Source organism: Odontesthes bonariensis, chromosome 6 (genome assembly GCF_027942865.1).
Source record: "Odontesthes bonariensis isolate fOdoBon6 chromosome 6, fOdoBon6.hap1, whole genome shotgun sequence".
Lineage (NCBI taxonomy): Eukaryota > Metazoa > Chordata > Actinopteri > Atheriniformes > Atherinopsidae > Odontesthes > Odontesthes bonariensis.
This window is the reverse complement of record NC_134511.1, coordinates 22,122,039-22,145,255: the sequence shown is the minus strand read 5'-3', so window position 1 is coordinate 22,145,255 and position 23,217 is coordinate 22,122,039. Positions and strand designations below refer to the sequence as shown.

The 23,217-nt window shown below is 41.9% G+C and overlaps 1 protein-coding gene across 7 annotated transcripts in view; it reads right to left on the bottom strand.

Moving 5' to 3' along the window:
* The window catches only part of LOC142382254 (membrane-associated phosphatidylinositol transfer protein 2-like), a 39,189-nt gene that overhangs the window by 14,104 nt on the left and 1,868 nt on the right, over window positions 1-23,217 (bottom strand). For 6 of the 7 annotated variants that reach the window (XM_075467916.1, XM_075467909.1, XM_075467912.1 and 3 more), the window contains exons 2-7: window positions 8,994-9,235; window positions 4,856-5,070; window positions 3,987-4,108; window positions 3,140-3,373; window positions 2,676-3,011; window positions 710-805 (exon numbers count right to left, since the gene is read on the bottom strand). In XM_075467916.1, coding sequence (XP_075324031.1) covers window positions 710-805; window positions 2,676-3,011; window positions 3,140-3,373; window positions 3,987-4,108; window positions 4,856-5,070; window positions 8,994-9,071 — 1,081 coding nt within the window. In that variant the 5' untranslated portion in view covers window positions 9,072-9,235. Of the gene's footprint in view, window positions 1-709; window positions 806-2,675; window positions 3,012-3,139; window positions 3,374-3,986; window positions 4,109-4,855; window positions 5,071-8,993; window positions 9,236-9,526; window positions 9,653-23,217 lie in introns of all 7 variants that reach the window. The other variant, XM_075467910.1, reaches the window with a different exon arrangement.

Here is a 23,217-nt window from a genome sequence, read left to right as displayed (position 1 = left end):
AAGCCACAAGTTGAACAGGTTCATTAAATAAACTGTATGCTGCTTTTACTTCAGACACATCTGGACACCTAACACACAATAATTAATACTGAACATGAATACAGTAGGATGTAATGAATTAATTGCAATAACTGCATTCCAGTTACTCTTAAGCAAAAATGTGGGATGGGTGGAGACTTGGTGTAGCAATGTCAGTGTCGATATAATGACTGATGCAACATGTTCAGTTTTATTCTTGTTTCATCATCATTGTGACTATCCTGCATTTCACAGTTTCATTGCACAAACACTGGCTCGAAGGGGGTCATTTATTGCCTGGACATGGGATGAGCTGTGCGAAGGACTCTTGTCTTGTGTGTATGCGTGTTTAAATGATGACATGTTGAGCCTGCTGGTGAGTGAGGGGGACTGGTGGGCAGAGACGACTGTGATTTCTGAACTTGACGTCAGGATGAGACACCTGGCTCGTGTCCTCAGCCAACTCATCCAGCATGGGGGAGCATGCTTGTTGAACCGCACGCACCTATTTCAACTGCAGACCCAAAGCATGCTGGGTATCTGGGAAGCTTAAGAACTGATCTGTGGTTAAAGACATGCATGCAGAGGGATTGAAGAAGGGAGTTGGCAGGTTCTTGGGAAACTGACAACAAAAAAAAAAAAAAGTTTAATCCAAAATCCACCGTTAGTTGAAAATCAAAGCAGTGGTTACCATGAGCGTCGAAGAACTCCTCGTCCGAGCTGTCGTCTGAGTCTCGCGCTATGCTCTGCATCCTCCACTCTGAGATGCTGTGACGTGACGGGCTCACTGTAAAACACAAATGAGCAAAACCTCAGTTATTTGGGGATGTGTGTTGGCCTCTTTCTTTATCCTTTTTGAAACACACACACACACACATATGCTTCAACAACTACATTTTGCACAGTCGCACACCCCCACCTCACGCAAAAACACTGTGTTATATAAACATGCAACAGTCTCTGTGGTGCATTACTTCATCGCAGATGGACTGCTTGATGGCCAGGGGTCGTGTGCAAAAAGTGAGAACCAGTGTAACACAAACTTCAAGCGCACCAAAAACTAAACAGCAGCTGAGGAGGATGGCAAGCCTTGTCAATCATATGTCTTCAGTTGACGCCTCGTATGTCATTAGTGCGGTGGAGGAGAGTGGGGCAGACTGGTGAGAGAGGGGCACAGCTGTAGCTGTCAGCACGCAGAAGGAAACAGCAGTAGGGAGGGTCACTCGAGGAGGGTCTGTCTCCTCGGATCTGTGATGTCAGCACTGCAGCTAAAAATAGCTCAACAGAGAACCACAGGGGGAGTAACAGGGTGAAACGAGGCATACTGGATGAGAGTTGGGGGTCGATGTGGTGGCTACGGTTAGCGTTACCTTGAAAAATAAAAAGGTGGCACTCGAGATGGGTGTGCTCGAACATGTGGTTTGTGATGTCAGAGCTGATGCTAAAAATATACCAAGGTGTGAAAACATGAGACTGCCGAGGAAGGACAGTAAAGCAACTGTGAGGTGGGAGTAAATCTGACTTAAAAACAATTAACATCAGGCACATTAAAAAGCTGCTCCCGATGTGTTTGACTTTATTAACACCAACACTCATGAATACCTGAAGCGCAACTTTTAGTGTGTAAAGATGAACCCCCCAAGAAAAAAAATTATATATATATATATATATACACACACACACATATACATATATACTGCTTCAGTTATTTATGTAAAAGCAAACATAACATAGCACAAAAAAAAGAAGCATTTTGCACCAGCTTGAGGATTGACCCTGTTCAATTCGTCACATTGCAGCTTCCAGTGTGGGCAGGTCTCAGTGGATCAGATATCACTACTGTGTTTACAGTTTAACTGACGTTAGCGTATCTCAACCTTTGAGGTAGACAAGAGTCAGGTGTCTAATTGGAATAAGGCGCCAATTGGGGCTGGATCCAAATTTTCTACTATCAGGAAATGTATTCAATGGGTGGGTATTGAACTTTGAATTTTGGATTGAAGTCATCTTTTTCATTCATCAATATAAATACATACAATCTCAGCCTGTGCAGCTGACATCCCTCTTAGCATTGAATATCAGCCTTCAGTTCATTTTATTGTTGCCAACTTGATGATTTTGCAACTAGAATCAGAGAGTTTCACACCCTTATAGGGACTTTTGTGGACAAATCCACATCATCGGAGCCCAGCAACAGCAAGGTCCTGCTTCCCTTTAATCAGGTATACTTCTCTGTAGATATACTACATTCAGTCAGCGGCAGAGACGAGTGAGCAGCAGCACCCATGAGGGAGCTTTTTGCACTTGCTCAGTGTTATTCTTGAGATGTATTACTTACACAGAAGCTGTGCACTGTGTGAGAGAAAAGAAAGAAAGCCATTCTGCCAATTCTCTTAGTGATCACTTTGCATGTAAAATATAGCCATAATTTTAATCACAGAAAGAATGAAGAGAAAAGCCCTAATAATTATAGACTCATTTTAGTGATCATATTTGGTGGAACTACATAGAACATAAGTGCCGAGCTACTTCAGAAAAAGACTGAAAATGTGTCGGGGAGAGCCACATGAACACATAATGAACCTATATACAGTAATTCACATAATAAGTGCTACACACAGAGGTGACACAGGGAAATAATTGAAGGTGCTCTTCACCTCCTCTCTTGGATGAACGGGAGGATCGGGAGGAGGTGGACCACTGCTTGGTGAGTACACCTCGTGGCTGGAGGGTCTCTCTTCCTGTACTCACAACCTCTTCCTCAGCTTCAATGGAGCTGATTGCTTCTTTAGCTTCCTGATCTTTGTCTGGAGATGGAGCACCTCCGCTAGCTTCAGTGGCCTCCTCTCCCTGGCAAAACTGGGCCATCTTTCTGGCCAAGGCCAGCTGGGTTTCCAGCTCCAGCTGCCTGATGTCCTCAATGGTAAGACCATACCACTCATCCTGCCAACACCAGGCCTGCCGGTGGGCTCGCACCATCACCTTTCTCAGTCCTAGGGGGGAAGTTTATGAATAGGTTTACCAACTTAATGGTCGACTGAAAGACAATAATATCACTTAGTAGGGATTACACATGGTCACAATACATAAAAATCTTAAAAATCTGTGATGGTCTTCTCACCAACATCATGAATGAAGCGTTCTATCTTAGACTGCATGCCCCAGTAACGGAACTCCACTTTACACAGTTTGTAGGCACACATGATCGGGGTTTTCCCGGGGTTATTGTTGTACTCTTCTATCCAGTCATCTCGCAGGGGGCCTCTCTGGGTCTTGACTGACTTGTAAAGCCTTGGGTCTTCCTCTGCTTTGTACTCATGAGGGGGGATGGGATCCGTCACTATGTCGATCGGGTCTGCCAAAGACAATCCATTTTCAACAATAGCTCATGGAGCAAAGTGTTTTGAATGCATTGCACGAATGCCGTTAGCGTAGTTTCATCATCATGTCAAAATGTGTCCATAAGAAGGTGGGGGAGTAGAACTTGAATGGGCTTGAGTTGAGCAGCTTTATATTCCTTTACTAATGGAATTTCTGGCTGACTAACTTAATCTGGTAGCCAGGAATAAGTGATTGATTAAAATCATTACAAACCATGTTGTAACTAGGTCACTGCATGCCCTACAAACACCAATATCCTAGTAGAGTCATATTTAATGAGAAAACATGCTCTAAACCACAGAAAAAAAAGAAAGAAAAAAAAAAAGATGCTGTGGCATTATACTGCCACAAGTGGGCCTCACCCACTACTTATGCTTGAGTAACAAGGGAAGATATCAAAACTCCATCAAACTACAACTATCAGTTTTGAAGAGAAGACCTTGCCAACACCTTTAGCTACTTGGTATAAAAAAAATAAAAAAAAAACATTGACATCACTATGTAGTTCACTTAAAATAGTATGACATCAATTTAATTTCAGTGTTTTGAGTTTCAGATGATTTGAGACGGATACCAAAGGGTCTCACCAAGAGTCCTCTGTCTCTTGTCTGCGACAGACAAGTTGAAGACATCTGCTTGATTGCCTGTGTCGGGCTTGTAGTAGGTCTCGATATCTATGGAGAACTTCTCAACAAAGGGACAGGTGTACCTGAAACGAGATGGGGTCACAAAATGAACAAAATGGGTCGAATGATCTTTAAAAAAAAAAAAAAAAAGAAAGGAGGAAATCTCATGGGAACTCTGAACCGTATTCATTCACAGAGTAAGTTTCCAACGGAATGGCTAAAGATCAGTCCAAGAGTAACAACAAATCCTCACTGCTGAGGATAGAGGACATGCGAGCCATGCCCATCTGTTGCATTTGAGGCATCTGCAGTAAAACTGTCACTGCTTGAATAGATGTGTCAACAGGCACTTGGAGTCTATCAATATCTTGACAGTACAGTCTAGGGCACATCTCTTTTCAGCACCTTCACGGCTCTGTGTTTATCAGGCCCCCACACAGACAAACAGAGCGACACCCTGAGAATGAGGGGTCATCAGCTTGTAGCAGCCTGGGAGCACTGCTGGCCACATGCCGATCTGATGGCCTGCTAGGTGATATTCTGACAACCTGCTTCGAGGTCTTTATCCTCTCTTGGCTTTTAGTGAGACAGCTGGACCTCGGCCTCGGAATCATGAAATTAATCTTTAATGACGTTTGTGTATTTCACTAAATTTAAGCAGTGTTTGAGTTATTATCTTCAACACAAGGAGGGGATGATTTTATATATATATATATATATATATATATCTTTCGATATGCGTATACCAGATCTTCTGCAGGTAGAGGTTTTGAGGGACGACCAAGGAAGGATTGTTTTTTGTTGTTTTTGTCTCCAAGAGTAAAGCTCACCTGGTGCGGGTGTACGGGTAAGCGTTCCAGGACTCCTCCTCAACCCTCAGGGCTGCTTTGGGCAAAATAGATCGGAACCAGCTGGGAATGTGCATGCCGATGTGGTAGACCTTGTGGGTGTACTGACCCGTCCCGCCGGGTCCATCTGTGTAGGGCTTATTCTCAAGGATCTCCACACCACTCCCCTCACCGCAGCTCTCCTCTCTGCTCTTTTTCTGTTAAAGAACAACAACGAAACAGGGAGAGGTGAGCTGACACCACGTTCATGTTTGCATATTAGTAGTGTGCCGTAAAGGGACAATGGGTTCAATCTAGTATTATGACGACTCATTTTCCATTGATCTGAAACGGATGTTTAAGAACAAACAAAGACATAGATATGGTGTAACAGTCTGTGGTGTAAAACTTAGTCACAGATAGACTGAATCTGTTATTATAGTGAGAAGACTGATAGCACAAGACACACCAAAATGAATAGCTTCCTGAAAGCTTTAAAAGCTCTGAATTGCAAATGAGGAAGCCCAAAAACCAGCTCACAGAGCCACACCTTTCCCATATTTACATTCCAGGTCCACAAAGGAAGAGAAGCTGGGTGGAGTCCTCCGATGTAGTTGCACAGAGCTACAGCTAGGCGAATCAAGGTTTTGAGGAAAAGAATGCAAGGCATGGCAAGAGGAAGATTTGAGTTTGTTGTGAAATCACTGAAACAGGAAAACTCGTCAGATGAACATAGTCCAAGTGCTGATGACACAGAAAACAGTGGTACAAGGATCATAAATGTCAAAGATTAAAAACATATCCCCTTCTCCCTTTTTCTCATCAGCAGTCGGCCTGCCTTTTCACATTTCTGTTTAACACAGCATTCAGTGCAGCACCATGATAATAGGGAGACCCATTTCTCCAGTTAGCCCAGTGGGAAGAAGTGATGCCTGTGAATCGGTGGAGTTGCAAGGAGGAAGCCATGAAGCATCCAGCACTCTGGACCTCATTACCTCTGACAGGTCATTCATTAGCCACCCGCCCTGCTCTCAACAACTGAGACACAGCTCAGAAGACACATCGCAGACACCGCAGCACCATCAAACCGCCCATACACACAGTCAGTATATGAGACAGGGACTCAACAACCGAACACACTGTAGTTGAAGTAAATGAATTGTTTAGAAAGTACTTTATACAAAGAAACATAAAAAAAATAGATTTGTAGCTTTAGATATAGACACAATTCATTAAAACAAAACACCATCCCAATACTGGACTGCACCTTTAATATTATTCCTGACATGTGACTGTGGTCTGTCAAACGTGGTGTCCTTTTTTCTCCCCTGTAAGCGAAGGGTGATTCTGTCCAGTTCACCAGGAAAAAAAAAAGATTACAAAACACTAACCAGCACTTGGCTGTTCCCTCAGGGGGATGTGAAGGGGCAGATAACTTGCTTAAAGTTAAATGAAGCCACTATGTCATGTAAGATTTTAATGAATACAGATCACCTAGTTTATTTGAATCCAGAAGTGAACCATACCTGTGAGGGAACATACAGGAAGAAATAATTATCAAGAAAATCCACCTCTGGAGGCGTGTGTGTTGTCCTGCTATTAATCCCTTGTCTGACAGCCCACTCAGCATCACCAACTTTTCTTTGCATCACCTTCAAGTGATTATAAAATACACACATTGTCATCAAAGCCTAATGTATACGTTACGATCCCACTGCTCTGACAGGATGAGAGTCACATCCTGGTTTTTTCCTTTGTCTGTCAACTGAGCGAGTCACGTTTCCTGTTAGAGATGCTGCTTTTCACTGAACGCCACAAACACAGTTGCTCAGTCAAAATGGGATGGACCTGTGGAAATGGATGAGACACAGCAGGAACCTCTGACCTGATCCAATTCTCACATTCTGTCTTTTCTTTGTACAATGCTGAAAATCCCCAATCATTGATAATGAAATTACATTTAGCCATCAAATTAGTGGCATAAGGGCAAAGGAAGTAAGAGGAGAGACGGGGTGGGGCACTGCCTATTGAGGCACAGACATGGGCAGGATGTCCTAAGGCCCTGGCTTCATCTATTAGGTCTACCTCGGAGATAGATCGCCGTCAGGCAAGCCTACATGCGGCAGTTGCCCTGGTAACATACAGCAATGAAATGAGGATAGGCACACTCTGTTTCCTTCCACCTCCCCTCCGATTTCTTCTTGTCCCTCCCTTGCAGCCTCTTTAATTCTCCATTTCCTCTTTTCATTCACTCACTCGTGAACAAAACCTGACCACTGGTATGCTGCTGATGTCATGGTTGCCATAGTGACAGAAGCCTTGGAGCAATGAGGGTTTGAAGAGACAGTCAGGTCAGTGAAAAGGTAACTATGGGTCAATAATGTAAGAGTTCCTCGCAACATTTGTTTACATGCTAAACAGTGTACACGTGATCAGCTTTTTCATAAAGCAACACTTTGTGTGTCTGCTCGCACGTGCGTCATGTCCCTCTGAACAACATCCTGTCTGTAGACACCTGTCTGGAAACAAAGCAGGTTAAAACTACAACTAATGACTCCTCATCGTGCACCGTTCAATAAACCAAAGGTAACGAAGAATAAAAGTATGGAAATGTGATAAAGTGGCTAGATTGCGTTCTCTTGAAATGCCGTCTTACTTTCATTTATATCTTCTGAGTCATGTTCCCAGTCATCTACAGCTCAACAGGATTACCTGTCTGTTTGGTACACTGCCCGTTGCAAATTAAGAAAAACAACAGCCACGCAACAAACACGTCAATCAACGCAAATGTAATTTAAAAAAATTTTAATTTAAAAACTATTTGTTTATGGGTTTGTGGATTTTTATTCAAATGTTATTTAAAATACTGCTGACAGGACAGACACCACCACCTGGAACGAAGGAATTCAACTACAACTAATATTTCAACGTGCCATTTAAACACAGAGGTATAAGACACACAAAGAGAGAAGAGGCCCTCTAAAGCAAGTGAGTCGAATAAATCTGTTAAAGCGATTCTACAAGACCAGCTGCAGTTGGTTGACAGAAAGAATTAAATTTTGGTGAAAGCTCAACAGTAGTAGGAGAGGCCTCTCGGTGCCAAGGTCTGCAGTTTGAAGGTTAAGCTCCGATGAATGATCCTCTATCTAAAGTACTCCAGTTCAAAGTTGAGTTACACTTTAAATATAGCTTTGTGCTTACTGTAGGAAATAGTTAACCATCACATCTCATAAAATAGCCCAACTTGGCCTCCAATTTTACACGAGTACAGCATCGTGATTCTTTGCACAACTTGTGGTTCTTATTTCCTCATTTAAAAACAACGTCTCTTTCAATGATGCATGTTTAGGCCTTACCAAACAAGCCTGCAACATCTGTAAACTTGCCACATATGATTCACATTATATGACCATATTGTTGAAATTCCAACAAACTGCCCAGTGTGTTGAGTCAAACTATAAACATTTTGATGTTCATGTTTAAAAGTGTACAACATATCTAAACAACAGTGAGTGAATGATAAATATAAATATATATTTTTATTATTTTTTAAATCACATCATAAATCATCGTGACTCCTCAATGATTTTCATCTATAGAATTTACTGCTCACATTGCACTTTGCAGTACTGCCAAAATAAACATATCCAACTCCTTTAGCACAAGCCATATAAAGAGACAATATGCTGTCACACATTACAACGAAAGCTGCGTAAAATGTCCGTTCCAGGTCTGGGCTGTAAAACCTTAAGCACTAACACAGGCCCTCCATCTCCATTTAAGGGTCTGTTAGGTGGAAAAAGAAACAAAACATATGACACAGACAAATAATCATCTGTGTGTGTCCATCTCCATCGCAACGGTTTGAATACACTGATACCAGGGGGACCCCACCTTCTTCCTGCAGAAACCAGCAGTCTATGATGGTTCAAACCAGCCAGCTTCAGAGTTTAATTTGGATAATGTCTGAACATAAAAGCTCTCTTTGTTCTTCTACTCCACCACCGTCACACACCGTGTGACTGGTATTTTTTTCTAACTGCGCGCTGTGATTGCACTCATGAAAAATTCCGTCTTCACTGCGGCCCATGTGGGAGGGGGTAGGGAAACTTTGGTAGAGACTGTGGGGTTGTTACCTCACCTGGATCATGTAGAGCTGGGCGATGCGGTACTCCTCCACACTCATCGGCATGGGGATGCGGTACTCCTTGATGAGCATGGTGAATCTTGAAGGAGTGGGAAAGGGGGATCAGGGAGAAGAGTGCCAAGGGAATGGGGGAGGGAGGGGCAGAGGGAAGGGAGGGGGAGAGGGGTGAGGAGACACTCCGGGTGCTCTTATATGAGACTTGTCAAACAGTCAGCTGAAGTCGGCATCGATGGTTCCTGTTGAGGAGATAAAAATACAAGAATGAGGTATGTGGGCTGGAAAAGTTTCTAAAAATAAACGTAAACAGCTGATCAGTAGTGCTTGTCAGAGTCAAGACATGCTGTTAGAATAGACTAAGAACATCCAAATACAGCTAAGATTTCTTTAAACAAGTCTTCATCACTTTAAAAAACAAAAAAAAACAAAAAAAAAGAAAGATCAGCAGAAAAATTGATCATCGTGTAAAACAGACTAAAGCTGGCAAACGTTTCCAAACACAACTGAGGACAATGATTCTTGTGGCTCACGCATAGATGAAGAGCAGAGAGGAGCTGGCGTGTCATTCAGTACATATGCTCGCTGTAGTTTCCGTCTATCTGGTCCAAGCCTTGACATCAAGGAGAAGCATTAGCGTGGCACCTGCAAGTGAGGAACTTCACAGGACAAAATTCCCTTCTTATACACCGGCCACTGCCCTTTGTGGGGGGGGCCGGGGTCGATGGAGTGCACCCGTACCTGATAGTCCCAACAGCCACCCCCCGTCTCTCCCAACCCTCCAGCACCGTCACATGGGGGGCTCACTCAGCGTAAGAGGGATTACAGTTGAGTGGGGACCATTGCATAACTTTGTAAGAAAACCAACCCCCCCCACACCCCCAACGCATGATCAAGGTTTCACAAATAGCAGCCATAGAGTTACACAAAGCATGGTTTTCAAACCACTGGGCCGATAGGGGTAGGTGTGGACTATACATGAACCATGTGTGGGTGGCGTGAGATGCAGAAGTCTGCTTTGACCACAACGGGAAGAACAGCTCCACAAAGCTAAGCAAGTACGAAACAAGATGACAACAGCATTGAGCTGAGATGTAGTGGGAGTCAATTTAAGTTAAACATCACTAGTGTCAGCTAAGGTGATATATTAACAGAAGAGTAGTCAATATAAAAAGAGGGACAGTTGTGTCAAAATGAGCAGTGCACACAGAAAGAAAAGCATTACTACATATTTTCTAGAGAATACCGATTACTTAGCTCCATAAACGTGAAAACAGACTTCTAATAGTTATAACTTAAAGCTCAAACAATCGAGATAAAAACAAACTAACAAAAAAAAGTGGTTAATGAAGCAGAAGGATCTAATAAAAAAAAATAAAAAAAAATAAAAAAATAAAAACCTGAAAACTGTCTAAGTCCTGGTTTTGAGCTGCACTGTAAAGTATGTGTGAGGGAAGACAACACCCCCATTCTAGCACTGCCTCCGTTTGGCTGTGAAAATGTGACTACACAGCATTGCATAACCACGATATTCACTCATTTCTGACCTGTGGCAGCAGCTGGACACAGTTCAGGAGCCCAGCCAGTCTCTCTAATCACACTAATATTCCCACCACGTCACTTACCCAGCAAACAAAGGCCAGCTTTGGTCAGGCTTCTGGTGTAACCAATAGTCCTGGTCTTCCACCTATTGGCTGCGTACCTCCGCAACAGCTCACTGAAGACACTTTGATCTAATAAGCCGACTGACGCACTGCTCGGACAAAGATGCAGCCTGTCTGTCGTCTCAACCTGGAGCAGCCGCTTACTACTTGCTAACAGTTTGTTGTATACATTTTTCATGCAGAATCCCTGGTTTACGCTGCAGAACAATGCACCAGCAAAAATCAGAGCAGAACACCACGTTTTGCTGAAAATAACTGCACTCTTGGGAAAGGCTAAGATTAAACTAGGCTAGCTGTAGAGGTCTGCAGAAAAGCATGCAGCTCAAGAGCCCATGAGGTCTCTAAAAATTAGAATCAGGTTTTAGAGGGGAAGATCATAGTGTGTCTCCTCGTTGACGGTGTTGATAAAAAGCTTTACCATTCACATATAGGCAGCAGTTTGAATGTGGGTTGCAATTTACGTGGGCGTTTTCTGAAATTTTTCTCCCCATGAGAGATGATATATGTGACAGCTGCCCAGATTTCTTTTACAACTCAAATCCTTTTACAGTCTTATCTGCTGGGAAAGGACCACTACGTTATTGAAATTCCAGCCGCCAACGGCCAACACACGTGAAAGGAAGTGACCCCAGGTATGTAAAAAGAGAGAACAAACAGACTGAGAGGCATTAGAAGCAACAGGCAGCTTAACAGAGTGAAGCTGCACAGTTGCAGCCTTGCTCTGTCCAGCAGGACGTATCTGGAGCCTGTGGTGGTAATGCTGTAGAGGGATTTGTAGGAATACTTATGCATGTGAGTTATACAAAATGCCAAGCAGGATTATGACATTTTTACTATAGTTTAGAGTTTAATTAACCATTATTTTCAGTATCAATTAACCTGTTGATAATTTTTTATTGATCAAATTGCATCAGGTAACCTAAAAGTTTTTTTGTTTTTTTTTTAAATATTAGGCAAAGAGGCTGATTAAAATGCATGCTTTTGGACTTAAGACACATGTGCTCTCCTTAGTTTGGTATATTTCATAAGGTTTTTGCCAGATGCAGGCACCCATTAAATAATTCAAAATATACAAAAATAACTGCAAATATTTTTTTTGAAAATTGATCAAACACACTGTTCCAAAGTATCTCAAATGTCCTGATATTTCTTATACTCCCTACAGCTTCCTAAAATAGATGAAGGAAATGAAAAAAAATATATATTTTTATCTTATTTTACATTCAAATGGAATATGGACTGATTGGGATAATAGAATAAGGACTGAAAGATGTACGAGGTCTTTCCACTAGTCAAAATTCAACGTTTTCGGTTTTTACGGGGCACTGATGCCTAGAACTGAAAACGAATGAGATGCAAATATGTTGGACTGAAAACGTGTAAAATTCTGTCAATTAACAAATTAATCATTGAAATAGATTCAGAACATCTAGCTAAAGTTTAATTTCTCCATTTTCATGATTAACTTTGCTTCTTCAGTTATGAAGAAAAAATAATCACATATTGAGCTGTCATTGTTAAAACTCCAGGAAACCAGTACATAACTGTATGAATGTATACAGTGAAGGATGATGCCATACCACCAGACCTGTTGACAACTTTATATAAAAAAAAATTAAAAAAAAATTCTATAAATAAAAAAAAAAAAAAGGGGATCGTAATTTTGTTAAAGACTAAACTGCCCAATTCTGAGTCCTCCCCTCTTTCGCATCCTCGCCCCCCAAAATCTATCCTCACACAGCGTTTACTCCTGATGACTTACACCAGATGTGTCTGTCTGACTCTTCCCTCTGTAACCGATGCAGATGCTGTGCACAGCATTGGACCTGTATTGCTCAATCCACCAGGAGCCTCCAGAGAGTACTGCACCATGCTTGACCCAGAAAAAAAGCACTCTCACACACAGAGCTTAAAAATAGCTCAGTCACAATAATCCAAGCATACGCAAGCAGAGTGCTTGACGTTCGTTCAGAGAATATGCTCGTTCCCGGCTAAAAATACAGTCTATGCCCCCTCCTCTAGATAGTGACGCAACAGCGGCACACGCCACTGCACAGTGCTCATTTCAAAGCAACCTCCAAAGTTTTTGTTCCTCTTTCGACAAGCTGAAGGCAGCGGTAACTACACAATACTTCAATGTCACACCTTAAAGGTGTATTTCTTTTTACATTTGTCTCAAAGCAGAATCAGGCACCAAACATCAGCTAAACATTTCTTCAGAGGAACTAGTTGCCCATCAGAATCAGTCCAGAGGGAGTTTCAGATGACGTGATGATTATAACAGCAGAAGACAAAATAATAGTGCCTGTAAACACATTTATATTTGTGTGAAAACATGAAACGTGGATAAGAGACAAAAAAAAAAAAAAAAAAAAAAAAACAGAAGTAAGCCGCTTACTTTTAAGAACTGCATTTCCATCCCTTTCCCCTCTTTTTACAGCAAAGTGGCATCGGTAAAGGAGATCAACAGCTGGGCTTGGCGGTTAAACACAGAGACGAATACCGGGAGGGACATTTCACACACAGGAGGCTTTTCCCAAAGGACACTGTGGTGGCTCTCCTATAAATTTAGCAACATTTTAGAGAGCAACACGTTGAGGCAGATCACCAGAGGACCTGGAAAATCCTAGAGGAGTTGAGGGGTGGGGGGGGTGTCGTAGGCAGGGTTTCCCTTATGGTGATTGACCGGAGGCAAGTCCCCTTTAAAGCCCAAGCGGAAAATGTTAGCCCCTGCACTGCCTGAAATACCATAGGTCAGTTTTAGTGTTCCCTTAATATTGTCAGCTATGACAACAGCTGTAAGCACAGCTTCAGTCTGTGACGACAACTGTGCTTACTCGTCAATTCATTTGGAATATCAAAAGACTCAAGTTGGTGTGGTTTGTGCTGAGCTGCATATGAGTAGCTGCCAAAGAGACCTGCAGGCACATTTCCAACAACACAAAACATAATACCCATCCCAGACCATGCCTGGTGGGACGTCTAATAAGGGTAAAACATGAAAATAAGATTTCAGAGACATAAGTGAGACAAACACGTGGTATTGATTCTGTTTGATAGAACAAAAAAATTGATTTACACCTCACAATGCCTCTCTCCTTTAGGCAGACTGTCTTTCTTTATCTTTATATATAAATTTACCAAACGTTTCATATGATTGACCGACTATATCAAAGGGACTATGGGAGAGAAACTGGATAGAGTAGAGTATACAGGTGCAGTTGCAGCAGACAATAACCATGTTGACTTCAATAAAGCACAGAAGGGGTGAGCAAACATTTATCTTTTCTTGTTGTTTAAAAAGAGATCAGGACTCTTTGTATAACAAACCACATATTGCATGGCTGAGAGACAACAGGAGCCAGAGAGGCAAAAACATTTTGAGGGATGCATAATTTAGTTAGCATCAGACTAAGGCTGAGGTAATAAAACTGTAGATGCAACACAGCTATAAACACTGTGGACGACAAAAGGTCCCTTGATGTGTCCCGTTACGCTGTCGTCACCCCTCCAGTTCCTCTGGCCAAAGCCCTTCTGCAAGCTCTGGATGCACAACCTGCCCTTGTTCTTTACTCATCATAGCAGTACAAGGGGAATGCTAAAAATACTCGACACCCTGTGCTCATCTCCTCCGCTGTGTTCCTCCTCTTCCTCCCACAGTAGCCCTGCAAGTAAGAACGGCTTCTAAAAATGATCCAAACACAGCGAACAAAGAACAAGAGTAACCACCGAGCAGAGAGAAGCTGAGCCTCCGCTACCATATTTTCAACCGAACCAATCTTAATAAGGCAAACTATATTATATACGATACTTTTTTGTTTGCATATGTATGGACATGGCAACATATCAAAATGTATTCATAGCTTGGCAGGTGTGAAGGGATGTCACAATTACCCATTTACTGCTTTAAAAACAGTGATGTACTGCACATCTGTAAAAACAGTCAAACTTTACATATGACTGAATTGCAGAGTAATCACCCATTTTTCTCTGGATAATTGTTTTCTTAACTCAAGGAGGACGATATTTGAATGGTTAAAATGAATCTGTACAAGGCAGATAGGTGAATCCCACTGAGTTACACTGAAGTTCTTGAGCTATGGAAAATACAACAACTTTTATATTTGATACCCAGGGAACCACGTAATTAAATTCAGCAGCATAAATAAAACTGGTGCCTCGTAACCTTTGAAAACTTTAAGCTGCTTAAAAAAAATTGCACCCATTGTTTCCTTACGCCTCGGTGGCGTTCATAGGCCCGCCGTTTTCAAAAACGGGCCCATTACATAGCAACTCCATCTCTGATCAACATCATGCTTTACAAAATTAGATGACCTTGTATGTAAATCACGCTTGGATTAATCAGTTAGGTGCCAAGGTTAAATGAGGACCCCACCCCCACTGTCATTCACGTTGAACACTTAGATGGTCTGAATCAACTGTGCAGAGAGCAATCTTTTGAACTCCAGCAGAAACGGGAAAGGAAAGCATTCACCCTCTCATTGTCCATTCCATTAACTAAATCATGTAGCCCACAGGGCACAGGATAGAAAATGCTTTTGTACTTTTAGGCAATCCCGCCCAAACATCCCTCCCATCAGTCTCTCTGTGTCTGAGCAGGATGCAGTTGAAATGAAAGCTTTCTTGCTAATGCGCAGCCTGCTGGTAAGTATTTGCTCGCCACTGACAGCAAAAAAATAAAAAAATAAAAAAAAAGCTTGACACAACGGCTTGAATGAATAACAACAAACAGATCTAGTATCACTGCCACTGGAACTCTCTCACAATAGTGCAAAGTAGCTTTGGCTATACGAAACACTGCAGTGATGTGGCTCATAGTCATCCGTGCAGTGAGACACCAGCATTATAAGTCTATATGGCAGAATGCTGGCAGACTCACACGTGTCAGAGACTCAAACTGCATATATCACTGACAATCAACCAGCTTATATTGTAATGATTCAAAGAAAGAACAGCTTAAAAAGCTGATGGATCAGAGTGAAGAACATTCACTTTAACCCAGAAATATAGTTGAAGCATAAAGTAAAACAGAAACCCTTCTGCTTTTGTCAATGTGCAGAAAAAAAAACATCAACATCCATCTTATAACTTGCAAGGCAATTTTAAAAAAAAAAAAAAAAAAAAAAAAAAAAAAAAAAAAAAAAAAAAAAAAAAAAAAAAAAAAAAGCTTGAATGGGGTTACACTCCAATAGGTTATACTTGGCAAAAGTTGAGAAGAAACACGTTTCGTCTTAGACCAAAATGCGTTTCGTTTCCTGCCGCTTTATCCTCTCCATCATTGCTTGAATGGGGAGGGGGTTACCATGGAGACACAGTGGGCTTTTCCCTCATTGGTTGCCAAGACAAAGTCAGAGTGACGAGGAAAGTAGAGACCAGACACTGCTGGGGCTGATACTTCTTTCTCCTGTTTCTCCTGTCTCCACTTTCACTTTTGCCAGCCTCCGTTCTTCCCTCCCAGGGTTCATATCCAATGAACTCTGCTTTTATCTATGAAAGCCACCGGCAACACTCACCGATTCTACAATACCACCAACTTAAATGGTTGCTACTGTGATTAGGAAGAATTAAAAACAAACACTAATTAAGCCACTAGGAAGATCATTTAAGCTATTTGATCTCAAAAAACAAATATGCTGTTCTGTAGGTACTTTTTTTTTTTTTTTTTTAAATAGCTAATACTGTACAATCCACATCCCATGAGATGTCAAAAAAAAAAAAAAAAAAAAATGCCCCATGCTCTCTGAAACTATAATGCAGGTTCTCTCCGTGTACTCTAAGATTTAGCTTGTGTAACACTTACAGATGCTGTTTTGATCATCACATCTAAAAACTTTATTGCCAACTGGGAACAGAGAAATATGCTGCAATTAGTGAAAATGTACACCACAGGAACCATGACTTATAGGAAGCAGAAATAGTTTTTAAATCTGGGAACCTGTTAAAGACACATTAATTTAAAATAGAAAATCCATCCTTCACAGCTGTGGATGCTCAGATCGAACCATTCATGAAAAGAGAAGAATGCCTCCCACATGAGCACAAAAAGCTGCGGCCGACGCTTGGCTTTTCTATTGTGTTCCGTTAGTGTGCCCTTTTTGATTTGAAGAAAATCGGAATCACTGAATCATCAGCTCTGTGAACAGGCCTGTTTATTTAGAGGACCCCGAGAATCTAGGCTAATGAATGGTCAGTGATGGGAGAGCTGCTTCTGCTGTGCTTTGGTGAAATACCTCAAACTCTCTGGCGTAGCACAAATGATGCAGCCTTGCCAAAAGTGTACTACCCACTGCCCAAAGAGTGAAGTTGTTTCTTGTGCAGACCATAAAAGGTCATTTTTCAAAGACGATGCTGGTCCTATGACTTTAGCTAAAATTTTAGTGGGTTCTGAGGTCAGACTTCGAGTCTTTTGGAAAAAAAACAAAAACAAAATCAGGCTTTGAGATTCTTTTAGTCCACATTCTATAAAAAAACAAGAAGTCTTATAGAACAAGATACAACCCTCTTTAATGCGCACATAAACAGCAGTCTGAATGGAGATGTGGGGCTTGATCTGGTGCACAGAAGCAAAAAAACAAAAAGAACTGGCAATGGCGACAGACGTCTCAAAAAAGAGTTATGTAATGGGAGGGAAAAAAGGAATCAGATTTTATAGATGCAAAGACGGGGAGTTAGGAGTCTATTTTTAGATTCAGACAAATCAGGTGTCTGTGGCCAGTGGAAAAGAAAGGAGAGTGTGGGCAAAGGGACATGAAGCAGTGCTGTCGCTTTCATTTTACATGACTCATATGACTCAGAGTGCTCCAACAGCCGGGGGAAGAACAAAACACAAACGCATAAAATAACATACACGGTATGTTCCATACTGCTTTAAAGGCTGGTGAGATGAGGAGGAAAATACATAAAGATAAAAATAATCCCCTGATTGCCAGTGACCCTCACGCAATTAAAGTGAAAAGATAAAGGACGCCAAGACGTCTACAAACCAGCACTTTCTTCAGTGAGTGGGGGGTGCAACACAGCAAACAATGTTCCTTGCAGATTAGATTACTTGCAAACACATCGACATGGCCTCACAGAAACAGACCTTCCTGCTTAGGAGCAAAGAAGTTTCCTGGGAGAAAGGGGCGTGTGTTAGACTGAGCCAATTTCACTTCATCCACGAGCCTGACGAAAATCGCTACAAAAGAAAAAGCCCTCCTTCCTTGACAGGATGCACATAACAGACCTGATTTCTCTCCCTTAAAACAAAACTCAAGTAAGGACGAGGTGAGGGTGGACGAATGCTATAAAAAGACAGGCTCTTCTCGGAGTCCACCCACAGTTGCAAGAAAAACCGGTGTCCAAAGAGATGGAGCAAACCCATAAAAAAGTGTTTGCCTTCATCTCATTTCCCAGACAACGCCGCTGTAGGAGCATTAGCAACGACGTGCCATTCATCAGCTGGCTCATCAAGGATGCACAGGGACAGGTTGTACCCCTGTTGTCCCTGTCAACAGCTCAGCACCAGCATTAGCATCACCTGTTCTGTTAAAAAAAAGCTGAGGTGGGAGGGTGGCTTGAAGAGCAAAAGACAGAGTTGGAGGAATTTCAAGGTGCAGGGAAAACACAATGTTCCATTCAGTACTTGGCTGCTTCCCAAGTGCATGATGGAGGCTAATCTCAGGTACCGTCATGATGCGTAATTGTCCACTTAGGATAAAGAGAGAAAAGAGACATAACAGAAACATCTGACTTTCAGATAATTAGTCACCTGACAATTTGTCCCTAGATTGCAGTGAGAAGACCTCCGAAATTGTGACAGATGTTTGTGAGGTCAGCTTGAGATCACAGTAAGTCTCCAAACAGCTGGAAAGGCTTTGCTGATATGCAACACTGTGTAAATGTCTTTTGGGGTCATCTGAGAAATCTTTTGCAGTCTACTGTACTAATTTCCAAACATTCAGCAGAGAAGAGAGTAAAACCCGTTCATCTAAGATCATTCGACGGTCTTGAGCACGTCGAACCGATTGAGAAAGAATTTCACACTACACAGGCAGATAGTTCATGTAGCCCTGGGGGCGGGGGGGGTCCACAAATTGAGGACGTAAACATGATATACAGAATATCAGCAAATGAATCAGCCCCCACCCCCCAATTTTTTTTTTATTTTAAAAAGAAAACATCACACTTCTGACTTATAAATGCGACCATCAGTACTACAACAGGTAAAACTTTCAAAAATGCCAAATTTTGCAATACAATTTGGATGCGGTTAATCGTTTAGCTGATTACCAGCACTCTTGGACCCTGCTACTGAATGGTATAAGCAACAGAGCATGTGCAAGGCAGTAACACAATGAACAGGATGTTGTTCTTCATCAATCAGTCATCGTTATCCAATTCCAAAGGGCACGCGAGGCTGTTCATGACAATGTTCAAGCTCAGTACTGAGGACAACATGAAAGGTAAATTCCAGAGTAAACAGCACAACCTTCATGACTGTTAGTGGCCTCTTTTACAATAAAAGAGAAACGTTTCTCACATTAAAACACCCCAGAGCAACCATGGCGTCCTGCTTGGCTTGTGTAACATCCTGCTCCAGAACTGCTAAACCAAAACGGGACAACAAGCTTCTAGCATGATGACAGGACACTTTTTGAAAGTTTACAGTGCAGAAAGCACAAAGTAAAAATCCCCAACAGTGCTGTCAGTGCAAATGAAAATCACTCACTATCGACTTGACTGTCAAACAAAAAACCGCTAACATGTTGTGACTCATGTGCAGAAGATATAAGCTGTAGGAAATAGAATATACCCGCTCCAGTCTGAGATAGAACGAGGAGTTGGTCGTTAATCTATTTCAATACTTTCAGAATCTTTCTTTTTTTTATATAAAAGTTTTGGGGGGGGCTTTTATGCCTTTAATGGATAGGACAGAGGAAGCAGAGAGAGGGGGAACGACATGCAGCAAAAGGCCGTCCGATGCGGGACTCGAACCAGGGCCAGCGGCAGCGAGGACTATAGCCTCTTGTAGATGGGGGCACCTGCTGTACCCACTACACCACGGACCACCCCTCAGAATCTTTCTTTAAGCGTATTTTACAATTTCTCACATTACGAGAAAGGTAAGAAATGGAATAATATCCTAGCAAAGCCATCACAGGAAGCTGGCTAATGAAATCACACTAGATTTATAACCACACAGAAAATGAAGGGCTACAAGTTTGTCAGTTTTCTATGTGCACAAGACTCAAATAAGGATGTAAGGAGTCTGAAAGAAAATCTCTCCACGTCCGTCAGTACCCACTGCATCTGATCAGCTAGTCTTTGAGATTGTTTTTTTTTTTATCTTGTGGCGGCCGTTGAGTTACATGTTGGGCAGGATACCACGCAGATGATTTCATAGACTTAAAAAGACAGTCTGGGCTACATAGAGAACCATGATCATACTGCTGCTCTGCTCAAATAAGTTTTACTTTTAAAAAAAAAAAAAAAAAAAAAAAAAGACGTATAACAACACCACCTTCGCTGACCCACATGCATTTAAAAGCTAAGTACAGATGGAGCAACACGATGAAGAAAAAAAACAGTATCTTGGAACATCTGCACGGCTTATCACAAAGCTCGTTTTACTGTGTACCTGGTGCTTCTTTACTCTTCCTGTCCCAGAGATCTGAGCTGATAAACAGCTCAGAAAATATGTGGTGAGCAGCCACATACGTCATTCAAACTTTCACTGGCAGGAAGTGCGCCTCGTTCCCTTGACTGAATTACTGTTACTCAATGGTTATATACACTCGCTCATCTTTCTCATTAGTTACAGGCTAACAGATTTATGCAGTGAGCTGATCACACGCTTTACTGCAGGAAAAGAGAGGGTCTGTCACATGTAAGAGTATGAAAAACAGAACACCACGCAGTGCTATGAATACTCAAACAGGGCTGGGACACATGCTCGAAAGCAGCAAGCTCCTCTCTAAGGAATTTTCCACTCCATCGTCACTCAGACATACAGAGTATATTTACAGCATTCTCCTCCTGACCGTCAGGAGCTCGTCTGCCACTCCTGTAACTGTACAACATTAGAAGAGTGGAGAGTAATTCTAGTCTTGGAAAGGAGACCCGTGTGACAGGAATGAGCAAACATTAGCACAAAGTCAATGTGCACTTAGGAATTATTACCCTCATTCATCAGAAAACTCACTGCAGTGTCTCCACTTAGCTTTTTCTAGTGACTAAAGATAGCAGCATCACCTGCACCCAGTCTGATCATCGTCTCATGACTTCCAGTTTCACCCGCTCGTCCACCCTCATATCAACTTTAAAGATGCTGTTAGAAACACACCTCGACCTCTCAGTTAAAGTGTTTGAAAACGGGACTAAACAACTAAGTTTTGAGCAAAACTCAAAGAAGTTCATATATCAACTCCATCCAACCCAAAGAAATGTATCTAATATTCCCAGAAAGAAAAAAATGAATGAATTACAATAATATTTGGGCCGAATGAATTAGATAACTGTTAAACTTACTTTGTGGGATGGAAACTCAGTGAGGGATATAAAATTTTTCTTTTGAGAAAATCTAAATGTCATTGACACAAGTTTAACTTTTCATTTTTCAACATACATAAAAACAACTGAACTACCTAACCTAAGACTTTATAAAAGCCTAAGGGCGTAAGAACTCCTCCCTTTAACGGACATGGAAAACTGAGATTAGAGTATAGGCAATAAGGTCAGTGATCAGACGAGTTGTTGAAATAACGAACGAGTCTCCGCAGACGCACGGGCCAGGACTTATGTGAAATCAGTGAGACTTTTATAAGCTGCCTAACTGACTTCTTGAGTTCGAGCTGAACTTATCGCCATGTCTGCAATGCTGCAGAACTTGATTGACGTAACCGACATCTACACTTGGTGTTCTGTCTGTGCAAATCTCTGCATTAATCGATAACACTGAAAACAGTGGATTTTGACAGCAGATATTCCTTTAACAGCGTAAAAGTGTGATTAGACAGAAGTACTGTCCCAGATTGAGAAACTTGAGCCCTTGTGTTGTGAAACAAGATGGAAAGTTAAAAAAAATAAAATAAATTAATAATCCAACAGGGACGAGTCAACACAATATTTCTTCTCAAAGGGAATTTAGAATCGGTCATTTATCATAAAAGAAAAAAAAAAAAAAAAAAAAAAGTATTTCCATACAGCTTAAAAATCACCATGGGGGTGTTGAAATTTGCATAGTCAACACAGCCCTTCCCATGTTCCACGTACTATATTGCATGTCGTGTGAGAGTGTCGGTTGGGGGAAGGGAGAAGGTCCAACTGGTTATGCACATAGGCCTGTGAAATACAAGCTGCGATGGTTGCAGCCGAAAACCTTCACAGTATCTTAAAGGTCATCACAATATAGTGAAGCCATAAAAACATGAATTCTGGGTCATGAATGATACCATAAAAGGATGAGCTTCACCTAGAGCACTCAGCCTTTAAACCTCAGAGTAGCACTTCGATGACTCAAGAACAGACAACATCAGCAAACTGCGTTTATGATGCAGCTCCTCTTGAAACAAACACATTGGCCTGAAATTGAAAAAAATAATTATAATAATAATAATAAAAACCTCAAGGGAGTCAGAAGAGAGTGAAACGGAAGAGAAACCAAGAGCACACTGTCCATAATTCAGCTCATGAAAGAATGGGAAGGATGAACAATTCTTGCTCTTGTAATTTCATATGACTTCAAAAATGACAAAAACAGGGTGGTCGGTGGCGTAGTGGGTACAGCAGACACCCCATGTACAGAGGCTACAGTCCTCGCTGCAGCTGGCCCTGGTTCGAGTCCCAAACCAGGCGGCCCTTTGCTGCATGTCTTCCCCCTCTCTCTGCTCCCTACTTCCTTTCTCTCTCCAACTGTCCTGTCTATGAAAGGCATAAAAAGCCCCCCCCCCCAAAAAAAAGACAAAAACAGCTAAATGTTTCAGCTCGCAGTGCTGCTGATGCTGAGCGCGTTTCACAATTTTCAAATGTTGTGGCTTCAAGCAGGCAGGACTCAAGTTTGAACATGTCAAACGGAGCTCACACCCTCTGTTCATAGTAGTATTAGGGCCTGAAACTATTTGCCCCTGGGACGTGTGACCTGCACTTCTGTCTCCAAGACGCTTCTAACACAATCTCAATTCAATAGAATTACCAGGGCGTTGGACATAAAGCAGAGGGTCACAGTCGAGCGGCAGTGCAGCAGCTCCTTCTCACATAGCACAGCAATCATCTGGACAACAGACGCCACAGCCTGCGAGTCAGCTCTGCCTCAATGACTCACCCAGGCCTTGCTGAGTCAAGTGGAGTGACTCTTGATGGGGAACTCACAAAGTTCTATCAAAAACAGAAATAGGTCTTGGGTATATATGAGCAAACTTGTGGCATGCCAGTTTTTCCGGAAAATGAAGAACATACAGTCCCAGTGAACCTTCAGTACGAGACCAAGTTTTTACGACTTCAGCTCGTTTAGGCAGGCTGTAATTTCCACGGAAAATTTTGCACCTTTGTGGCAAAAGGCA